The sequence below is a fragment of the Neomonachus schauinslandi genome, chromosome 16 (genome assembly GCF_002201575.2).
Source record: "Neomonachus schauinslandi chromosome 16, ASM220157v2, whole genome shotgun sequence".
NCBI classification, from domain to species: domain Eukaryota; kingdom Metazoa; phylum Chordata; class Mammalia; order Carnivora; family Phocidae; genus Neomonachus; species Neomonachus schauinslandi.
This window is the reverse complement of record NC_058418.1, coordinates 26,102,011-26,113,331: the sequence shown is the minus strand read 5'-3', so window position 1 is coordinate 26,113,331 and position 11,321 is coordinate 26,102,011. Positions and strand designations below refer to the sequence as shown.

Here is an 11,321-nt window from a genome sequence, read left to right as displayed (position 1 = left end):
GGGAGAGAATCAGAGTCTTCCTCTTCTTGGCTGACCCCACGCAGTCTGGAGCTAGAGCTTCTGTTTGTTGAGCGCAGAAGTGAAACAAAGGGGTTAAGAATCACAGTCCTAGCTTCACGCTGTCCTAGCTCTGCGACCTTGGGCAAGTTGCTTGGTCTTAGTTTTCTCATCTATAAAATGGGGTTAATAAATGTACTTGCAGGATTGTGTAGGCCAGCGGTTCTCAAGCCCTAGCATGCACGAGAATTACCTGCTGGGCCCCACCCCCAGAGGTTCTGCTTTTAAGAGTCTGCATTTCTTGGGGCGTGCCTGGGTGGCTCAGTCGTTAAGCGTCTGCCTTCGGCTCAGGTCATGATCCCAGGGTCCTGGGATCGACCCCGCATCGGGCTCCCTGCTCCGCGGGAGGCCTGCTTCTCCCTCTCTCACTCCCCCTGCTTGTGTTCCCTCTCTCGCTATCTCTCTCTCTGTCAAATAAATAAATAAATAAAAATCTTAAAAAAAAAAAAGAGTCTGCATTTCTTTTTAGAAAAAAATTATTTTTTCTAAAGGTTTATTTATTTATCTATTTACTTCTTTATTTTAGAGAAAGAGAGAGAGAGTGCACATGTGAGCGAGCAGGGGGAGGGGCAGAGGGAGAGAGAGAGAGAATCTCAAGCAGACGCTGCACTGAGCGCGGAATCCAACGGGGCTCAATCTCATTACCCTGAGATCCTCACCCGAGCCGAAACCAAGAATGAGGTGCTCAACCGACTGAGCCACCCAGGTGCCACGAGAGGCTACATTTCTTTCTTTATTTTTTTTTAAGATTTTACTTATTTGCGAGAGAGAGAATGAGAGACAGAGAGCATGAGAGGGGGGAGGGTCAGAGGGAGAAGCAGACTCCCTGCTGAGCAGGGAGCCCGATGTGGGACTCGATCCCGGGACTCCAGGATCATGACCCGAGCCGAAGGCAGTCGCTTAACCAACTGAGCCACCCAGGCGCCCGAGAGGCTACATTTCTAACAAGCTGCCTGGGGACTACATTCAGAGAAGCTGCAGAGCTTGGTGCCTGGTGAGGGCTCGGGAACACCTCACATAGGGAGCTTTGTGTGTGCGGACTCCAGGGCCTGGAAGCTAGGGTGCCTGGGTTCCAGGTCTGCTTCTGTCATCTCCGCTGCCCTCCTGGGTGAGCTATTTCTCTTCTCTGGGACTTTATTTTCCCTTCTGTGAAATGGCTTGACTTTCGGGCAGCAGCTGAGGGAGCATCTGTAAAAGCCCACTGATACCAGGTGATTCTGGTTAAGAGTGGCAGGCGCGGGGGGGTGGGGGGAGAGCTTTGAGGGACCCCGGGCCATGCTGACTTCTGCCTCCTCACCCAGGCTGTGGCAGCGCACCGGTCCCTGGGGGCTGTTGACCTCCCCAGGCCTTGCTCCTCCTCCGACAGAGCTTTGGGGTACTCTTTCAATAAAATGAGAAAGAGCCATTTTAATTCACTTGGATGCCTGGCCTTTGCCATATTGTCGTTGCTGGTCCGTTCCTGATTCCATTCTCCACTAAAGTGGACACGTCGGGTGTCTCTGTGACATTCAGTTTCCTCTCCTCCTGCCCCGTGCCTGGGCTGGAGCAGGCAGGGTGAGGGATGCGTAGCTGGATGTTCATGGCTCGGAGCTAAAGCCACACTTGGAAACATCCCCACTGGCCTTGTGAGCCCACGAGCTGGCTTCTGGACAGATGCTTTGGCTCCCCAGGGCCGCAATGCCTCATCAAAAAAGTGGGGATTTGAAGACTTTCTCAGAGGGAGGCTGGGAGGATGAAGTGGGAGCCAGTAGGTGGGACGCTCGGCATGGTGCCTGGTGCCACAGGGGCTCAGTGGAGGTCGGCTTTCCCCGGGGGAGAGCAGTCCTGGCTCTGGCCCGGATCTGCTCCAGTTGGACACACACCCAAGTGTAGTGGAAGGTGTGTGTGTGAATGTGTGCAATGCGTGTGTGCTCTCATAGGTACTTGCGGAAGGGGAAGCTGTCGGGACCAGGACGGAGAAGGCCAATAGACTTTAGCCCACATTGTTGAGGCTGTTGAAGTTGCATCCCTCTGTGGTGAGCAAGCGAGCCCTGATCGATGAGTGATGTCTGCCAGGGCTGCGGGATCGGGGAGCTGGGTTAGGTTTACCACATCTAGTCCATCTCTGGTCCGGTGAGAGCCCATTCCTCTCACACTTCCAGCACACTTGTAATGTGTCATATCATCACCTTATTTTTCACATCGTCATTGTTATCATGTTCATTTTTTAGGGAAGAGTGGAGGAGAGGAACCCCATTTCTGCAAAGTTGCTCCGTATCTAGATTCTGCTGGGATTGGCCCTTCTGTTCCTTCCACAGATGTCTCCCAGCCCTTCTCTTTTGGGGTGTGTGGTGTGGGGTGATGGTGGGGGTGTCGGAAAGGGAGGGGAGATGAGCTGGCACAGAGGCTGAGCCCCCTGGCTGGGACCACCGGAGGGTTCCACGTTTAGGGACACCACCCCTGCACTGTGGCAGGAACTGGGAGGCAGTGATACCAAAGGACGCAGGGCTGTCACTGGACCCTTTCTGAGGGTGGGGTGGGTGAATCTCATGGGAAAACTGATGTCACTGTTGGAGCCCTCCTGTCTTCACAAGTGCAGTGAGACCGTAGTGGTCACCCAGGAACCTGGGGGAGAGAATGCCGACGTTGATTGCCTGTTTACCTTGGGCTGTGTGCGTTAGGAATACCAGCTCATTCCATTCAGTCCTCTGGACCCTCCTGTCAGGGGGGTACTCATAGTTTGCCCATTTCCCAGAGGAGGAAACCGAAGGTCAGAGTGGATCAAGCATCTTATCCCAGATCTACTGGCCTGAAAGTGGCAAAGCTGGAGGATATTCCTGGGGAGCCCTATTTTAGGACTCCCTACCTGAACTCCTCCATTTTATAGCTACTCTCCGGGTACCCTCATCTAGTCCATCTGTCCCGCTAGATGAGCTCTGGTGGATGACTTCTGGAAGGTTCCCCTTCCCAGTAAGGATGGACCCACTTCTTTTTTGGAGTTCTTGGACTATTGCTGGATGTCTTTCTGTTCTCACTGTTTTCTTGCTAAGCAAGGCAAGCGAGAAAAGGAAGACAATGGCCAAGCAAGATCCAGGCTTCTGCCCCCTCTGCCCAGGATGGGCCAGGGGAAGGATTTACGAATAATTCTCAGAAAAGTTGCATCTCTTTATAGGTACTCATTCTAAAGCCAGTGTTTAAGGGGAAAGTCAAGCATTGCCAAGATTGCTGTAAACATGGATTACGAAGCTGCCCACTTGGAGACCCACCCACACTCTCTTGATGGATCTGTGCAACAGCTTTGCCTCCCACATTGGATCATACTGCCTTTTGTTATAAGCCCTAGATCAAGGGGAATAAGTCTTCTGGTTAGGAGCCATGTTGTCCAAAAAATAGATTTCTTTAAATCCTAGACTCACCCTCCTGGTGGTGAGGTGCAGACCGACTGATGAGGGGGCTGCAGAGTCCTCATCCTCGTTCTTGGGCTGTGCTCACTGGGGAAAAGGCAGGTGGTCTTAACTGAGCTATTTCAATTGTTACTCTTGTTTTGGCAAGTGGTCAGGGAATCATGAAAGCTAAATAAATGGGTCATGATGTGACCCTGTTATGAGATCTTGGCTCCTCTGAGGGTCTGAGCTTGGTGCTAAGGGGGCTGCCATGGGGTAGGGGGGGTCTTGGGTCATTTTAGCTTTAGCTGTGGAGAGCCTTTGCTTTCTCCTGCCATCACTCCCCCAACTCAGCTGACTGCCCAGAACCCATCCCCACCTGAGAGGACCCCGGAGAGTGTTGGCCTAGTGGTTGGGTTTGTTTGCACTTGACCCTGGTCGTTTGGCCCTGAGGCCTGATGCCAGAGGTGGTCATGGGCTACACTTTACAGCATATTTGTGTGAGTTAGAAAAAAGGCTGGCCATGCCTTTGTGCAAAAGGTGGGTACATCTTGCTCTAGGCATTCATAGCCCTGCACCAGGACACGCTGTTTAGTGGAGAGTGTGGGCTAAATTTCAACCCTCTCTCACTACCTCTGCTGGGCCCCTTGTGCAGTGCACAACCCGCTCAGCCATACACAACAGTCCTCCCTGCTTTACGCTTTTTCACTCCTTGAGATTGCTTAGTACTAAAAGTCGGGAATAGTGACACTGCATTTCATGCTTGACAATGAAAATCTGGGCTCTAGGTATCTCCTTTACCTTCCTCGGCCCTGGCTTAGTGTAAGTGAGAGGGTTTCTTTAAGGATGAGCCTGGGAGAGGCAGTCATGTGGCTCTTGCCTGGCTCACCACCTCCACTGGGGCAGGGATGCCTCTGGGGAGCCTCTGTCTGACCAGTGTGGGCCCAGCCCTTCCCTTTGGGTGGGATGATTAGTGGGGCCAAGGCCAGTAAAGCATGGAGAGGTCCCCTAAGACTTTGGGAACACCAGCTAGAGGTGGGGCCAGCTGAGAATACTCTCAAAATAAAAGCCATTAATTTAGTGGTTCTTAAACCTTTCTTTGGCAGGCAGGAGGTGGTGGTGGTGTTCTAGATCTTTTTGATGAAACCCATGGATTCTTTTCCCAGAAAAATGCCTGTCTGTTCACATGTGTGGAGGCTTACATCCAGGGGCAGGACCTTCTCAGATCCTTGAAGCTAGGCCGAGCAGCTGGTCCTGGTGTGGATTTGGGAGGAGGGAAGGGGGTTCCTGGGCCCTGCTGACCTTGCTGGGGGCTTCCTCTGGCCCTTGGGTTAGTACTCACCGCTCTTCATCTCTCTCGTTGCCTTAGAACTTGTCCCCGAGCTTTCCTACCTCTGACCTGCACCTTGTCTGCCAACCCAGGTCCTGTCTGACCTTGACCCCCTGCCCCCCAGCAGCGGCCCTGGGGAGGTGGCTTACACACGTGCCCACCTGGCACCACATGCTCCATGCTGCTGGGTTTCCCAAGTCCAGAGGCCCAGCACACAGTCCTTGGGCCTCACCGGCATGTCGTTGATGGCAAGGCCATCCTGGTGCACAGGGGCAGGCTATGGGCCCTTCCAGGGTAGGGAGCTGTCGTGACTTACAAGCCTGCTGCTGAGCTGGGGAGACGGTGTCTGGTGAGGCTCACGAGCTGTATACTCCCATGGGGCAAGCACACATCCACGGCTTGTGATCCCAGAGCAGAGAGAGAACAGAGTTGTGATCTGTCTGAAGCCTGGATAGAGCTTCAGAATCCTTCTTAACACACCCTAAAAACCATGGTTAATACACTCTGTGCACTCTCCAGTGCGAACCCAGGCCCTGCACCCCCTCTGTGTATACATACTCGCGGCCGTGCCTTGACCCTGTTCACACTCACTGCGCCCTCTCCCCATGCTGACACACTTGCGCCCGCACTCCCTCCCAGGTGCACACTGGCCTCGTGCACCCACCCTGCCCTCCCCAATGGCCAGCATTCACAGGAGCAGGTGTCCCTGTGTTCCCCCTGAGATGGCAGTGGTGCCAAACACCTTTCAATTAAAAAGTTGGAGGTAGAGTCTGCAGAAGTTTCCAGAAAGCACCTAACTCCTCTGGCCAGCTGCTAGGCAGCCCCTTTGGCTGTTATCCATATGGGCCATGGTGCTGTTAAGAGTTTTCCTTCCTCGGGACCTGCTGCCCCCGCCAGTTATCTCGCCGTGGAAGAGACCGGTCTGGACAGAGGCGTCACGGTCCGGCTGGGGGGGAAGGAGAGCCTCTGCATGTTCATGGAAACTCACGGTGGTGCTGGTGGGGCAAGGGCTTGCCTTTTTCTCATCAGGAATGCATAAAAGATGGCGTGTTTCTACTTTGCTAAGCGAAATGTGGGGGTGGGATGTTAGTGGGGTGCATACAGCAGTCGTAGGAAAATGCTTTCATGCCCCATGGCACCAGGCGGGCTGGCCACGGGCTCCTCGCTGTGAGAGACATGACTCTGGAGAAGCCGGTGCGTGACGCGGCCACTTGCCTACGGTGTCCGCCACTTTGAACTTCCCCAGCCGGCCAGCATCGGGTCGCTCTCCTCTCGCACCTCTGCAGGCTTCTGGTCCTCGGCAAGGGAGCCTGAAATCCTCCCAAGGGCTCCAAAATGGCAGATGTCTTCATCCTTCCCATGATGGCCAAAGCCTGATCTTAGGGAGGGAAGGGTTGGGCATTTTGGGGACATCCTCCAGACCTTCAGATGTGGAAGGTCACGCTTCTCAACCAGAGAACATGGGCTGTTTGTCCTGATAGCCGGAGTACACCGCGGACGAAGGGAGAACTGGGGTCATGCATTAATGTCATGGTGCCCGTGATCGACATGGTACCCATAGGGACGTGCAGACCTTGCTGAAGGTGACCAACAGAATCGCCGCATGGTAACCTTACAAACCGGGAACAGCTTCTTAATGGAAGCAAAATGCATAGATCTTAAAGTAAGTAAACGGTGAAATGTGAAGGAAATGGATTTTCAGGTGTGGCGGCGGGCGCCGTTAACTGCCCCTTTCACGCACGGCTGGCTTCGGATCGCTGGGAGCATCATCCGCCCGGGTTTTGGGGGCTGTCTGGTTGGAATCAGCTTAGCAAGTAGGATCTGTTTTGTCTGGTGCGAGGTCCTGATTCATATTTACAGAGCTGTGTGTTTGAAAACCCACCCCGGCTGTAACTCGCTGAGTTCAAACCAGAGCCTCGGCCCCACCCCAGCTCTCCCTGGCCTTTCATCGTCTGGACTCTGCCTTTCTCCTCTCAGGATGCAAACTTGGGCAAGAGAGAACACTCTGTTAGCATTCCTTGGCCTGTTGCTCCTTGTCGTGGGTGTCCCCTCTTGGGCGCGGTCTGTGAGGCTCCGGCTGGGGAACGAGAGCGGGGACAGATACATGATCAAGGGGGCCGCCCCTGCAGAGCTGGACTTGTCCAGCCCCGGTGCCAAACCTACCTGAGTGCCTGAGCCCCTGTTCCAGCAGATGCCTCCATCACCCCGCGCAAGCCTCTCTGCCACCCTATGGCTTAGGCACCATTATGAGCTATCTTTGAGATGGCCAAACTGAAGCTTCGAGGTTCAATAATTTGCTCACGAGTCAGAATCAGGATTCGAATGCAGGACCAGAGCCTAGCCTGCATGTTCCTCTCACTGCTCGGCTACCCAGCACGCTTGTGGACCTGCCTTCCGTGGGCTGGGCTGGGGTTGCTGCTTATCAGTCCCGAGTTGCTAGGATTCTGGACAGCATCCTCTGCGCCTCTGTATGCGGTGGTTTCAGATTGCATGGGTCTTCCTTTCAGACCCACTTGTGCGTTTTAGGCCAAACTCTGCACGTACTCCCTGTAGCTCTGTACGACCTCAGGCACATCGCTTGGCTTCTCTGGGAGTGTTGATGAGGAGTACTCGCAGTATTGCCTGGAAAGCACCCAGCACTGCGTCTGGCTCACCGTGTGTGCCCACGGAGGACGGCGACGGTGCAGAGGGAACGGGCGGGACCTGGTAGCTTCAGTCTGCACAGGTGTGGAACTTCAGAGCCCGTTAAATCTGAAAAATACTGTGTATGCACATTTTTGGCTTAAACATTTTACAGAGTCCATAACCCAGCTTTAATATTATTACATGCCCTAAACTGGGATTAATTCCAGGACAAGAGCTTTATTATGCCGAATAGAGTTTCTCCCGTGCTCCCCTGGCACTTGGCCTCCATCTCCAGCAGCCTGGTCTTACATGTTGGGGTACAGGGTGATGGAGGTGCCCCATCCCTACCCAGCCTTGTTCTGTGAGCTCAGGGGCGGGGTGGAGAGGTGAGTTGCTTTCTGATGTTACAGCCTGTGACTGCTGACCACAGGACCTTAGCATATCCTGAGGTTTGTCTGTGGGCCAGTTCTCTCAGTGTGTGCAATAGCACCCTGTGCTCCTCCAACCTCTGAGAGTGGTCTTATTTGCTTCACAAACAAGCTCTCGCATTTCGGTGGTGGCTTAAGGGGCTTTGGGGAGGAGGACAATGTCTGCGGGATCAGGGAGAGGTCTGAGTCTCTGCTGTCTTCCTGCAAGTGGCTAATGGCTTTCTCTCACGTGATTACAGGTAGTGATTGGCTGTAGCACGGTGAAGAGAAAGATCCTGATGCTGGCTCTAGGCAGTGCTGTGATTGATTTGTGATGTCTGCTAGGGACCCAGAGATGGGGAAACTGTACTGATCCAGCACTTACTCGCTATTCAGGTTTTATTCTGATTACTTTACATGTCCGTGAAGCCAACAAAGGCCTCTTTGTAGGCTTTATCCCCTTGCTCCTGATCGTGGGTATTATAAGGACCCCCACAAATGACCCTTCTTCCTTGCCCTGTTCCCCTCCCTGATGGCCTGTTTGTACAGCTTCAAAACTCACAGGCCCATCTCTGTTCTCTCTTTCAGTTGAAGAGGGGGAGGCCTCGGACTTCTCGCTGGCCTGGGATTCCTCCGTGACTGCATCAGGTAAATGCCCAGGGGCTGCTGGGGGAGTTGCTGGGGGTCCTGGGGGGCGGGCTCAGGAACTCAGGAAGCCACCCAGCTGGTTATGGAAACCATATTCTTCATGTCACATTCCTGTCTCCAGGCCAGACTACCCTGTGCAACACGATTTTTATATCAGTTCCATATGGTCAATAAAATCTATTACATACGGAGACTAATATGCCCTATTCTCCTGGGGGACCATGTTTCCTTCTTGTGGGCGCGTTCAGAGGGGCCATGATACCCCCACTACACAGGCTTTGAAGCTCCCTGCCATGGGCCTCACTGCACATTCATTCCAGTCTAATTGCATAAAACCCACTTTACTAGGATGTTTAAACTCCAATCGAAATCACAGTCCCCAGACTTCCCCTCCCAGAAGGGGATGCTCTGCACTCCCAGGCCAGCAACCCAAACCCATGCCTCTAGGGGGAGGTAATAGGAGAAGTTCAGACTTGTGGGATGTGTGGCCCCCATCGGGTGATGCAGGCGACTTGGCAGTCAGGGGACTTGGGTTTTCGGCTTACTTCTGTCCTTGCATAAGCTCCTCTGTGCCTCAGTTTCCCCCGCTCTAAAAAGGAGTGAAGGGATAAAGTTTTTCTAACTGTAAAGTCTTGTAATTTGGAGCTGCCTGTGGAACTTGGGATTAGAACTGGCTTTGGGGTCCTTGGGAGCTCCTTAGTGGAGGGCATGACTCTCCTGTTTGCTCTGTATCCAGCCAGCACCTCTCTTGGCTCCCAGTCCGGCAGGTACAGCCTCTCTGGCCTCGTCCCTGTCCCAGGATCCTGACCAGCTGGTTCTGGATTCCTGGGGGAACTGGATCCAGGCTGATCTCGAGGAATCTTGGGCCTAAAGAGACTCTGAGGGAATCATTTAGTCCAACTTCCTTGTCTTCTAGCTGGGGAAACTGAGGCACAGAGGGAGCTTTGCTCTGGGTCAGTAGTTCCAGAAATGTGGTGTGAGGCATCAGGCATATGAACATTTAACGCTCGAATGGTTATACATTGGATTTGTGATTTTATGGCTACTTGTGACTTACGATGATGCTGAAGTCATTTAAGTGAGAAAATTGCATTGACAATTTTAAGTAATGGTACACAATGCTTGGGTTCAACAAAAATCATGAAGATGGTTTGTAAATGACAGAAATTTGGGAAATGCTGGTATAGATTGCACAGAAGGGGAGTGGAGAGCTAGCATTGGAACCTGGGTTCCAGGACTCCTTGTCCAGTGCTCTTTCCAGCACGATGGGGAGCTGCCTGGAGAGTCTGAAGGGTCCTGGTTGGGTCCTGGCTGACTCAGGTTTGGGCACTGTTGTATCTGCAGGTGACTGGCCCTTGGTGACAGGATCTCCCTCCATGGGAAGGGTGTCTGAAGCCAGAACGAGGGGGGTGGTGCTCACATTTTCAGAAGAGTCCAGGGTTAGGACAGACCTTGGGGTCCACACTGGGTAGGTTGGAGGAAAGGACTGCATAGCCCCTGTCCTGTCTCTTCCTGTACAGGGAATATGTACTCCCCCGTGGTTGGTGGAAACACAGTGAGATTATAAAGCTCCATGTCTCCTCCAGGGATCCTGACTCATATCGGGGTGCATGTGCTCAGGCTTCTGCCAACTCTGAAAAGGATCCCCACTGTGCTCTGAACCAGGAAAGCACCCAGCGTGGTGTCCACGTAAGGTCCTGCCACCTTGCCGCTTTCCCAATGGTGCTGGAGGTAGTGAGGACAGACAGGAACAGCATGGGGTGCCAGGAGGGCAGTGGCGTCGGTCGTGGTGGATGGACAGCCCTGCGCAGGGGGCATCGGGGCCCCAGGCTGCATCCCTACGGCAGGGAACTCTCGGTCTGCGATGCTGAGGGGGCCGTGTGGGGGCCGTGCTGGTCTTGGGTTCTCTGCTGCCATCATGGCATGGCCAGCCTCAGGGCCTCTCTGGGGCAATTGGGCATCGCGGAGGTTGTGGGATTTGTCCGTTTCCAGCCAAGAGCTGAGCATGCCCCGTACACTGGTGCAGGAAGAGGTACATGACTCTTTGTGAGTCCCCTCCAGCCCTCAGGGACTCATGGTGCCAGTCAGCTTTGGATCATCTGCTCAGAGATGGGAAAAGGGAGGGCAAAGCATCCTGGGCATTGGATAATCCGCAGCCAAGCAATGGATTGTTTTGTTTTCATTGGCCCATTTCTGGTGATTTTTTACAGTGTGTGCATGTGATAAATTTTCCTTCCCAATTTTGTTGGGCTTGGGCTATTAAAGTCAGCTTGGATTCCCTGAGCATGGGGCTTGTGAGATGGTGCAAATCCTGGGTGAGGGGACAAAGTCAGTCTGGGAGGCAGCCCTGGATGAGGGTGATGTCACATTTATTGAGCCTTGGCTTGGTCCATGCCAGATATGGAGCAAACGCTTGACCTGCGGTATCTCATGGAGCCATCATGAAGGCCCTATGAGGTGGGTGCTGTTTTCAGCGGCAGCACCAGAGTTCCTCCATAGGCTGGTTTAGGGGCAGCCATCTGGTGGTGGACAGGGCCAGAGGCCTGGTTAAAGCTGCTTTAGTGTAACACTTTTCATTAAGCTGAGAAAATGTCACTTGGCTGCATCAGAGAATGGGGGCAGGCGCCAAGGAAGATTATGGGGGGAGCAAAGCCTCCCCAAGCCGCCCTTGGCTCTGCCGCTGAGAATTGCCATCTTCATCTGGCGGACGGGGGAAGGAGGCTCAGAGCTGTAGAGTAGCAGACCCGCGGTGCGGTCCCTGGCCAGCAAGCTGTGGAGAAGGAACTCGAACCCAAGTCCGCTTGCGGCCAGATCCTGTGGTTTCACCTCTGCACTGCATGGTGCCAGAGGTGGGCAGGGAGGCCGAACCTGACAGTGTGGCATCGTGGGGGC

At 53.7% G+C, this 11,321-nt stretch overlaps 1 protein-coding gene across 1 annotated transcript in view; it reads left to right on the top strand.

Moving 5' to 3' along the window:
• The first annotated feature begins 5,780 nt into the window (after positions 1-5,780).
• The window catches only part of ZNF423 (zinc finger protein 423), a 281,922-nt gene continuing 276,381 nt past the window's right edge, over positions 5,781-11,321 (top strand). Inside the window, exons 1-2 of the mRNA XM_021704842.1 lie at positions 5,781-5,796; positions 8,370-8,429. Of these exons, the coding sequence (XP_021560517.1) occupies positions 5,781-5,796; positions 8,370-8,429 (76 nt within the window). The remainder of the gene's footprint in view (positions 5,797-8,369; positions 8,430-11,321) is intronic.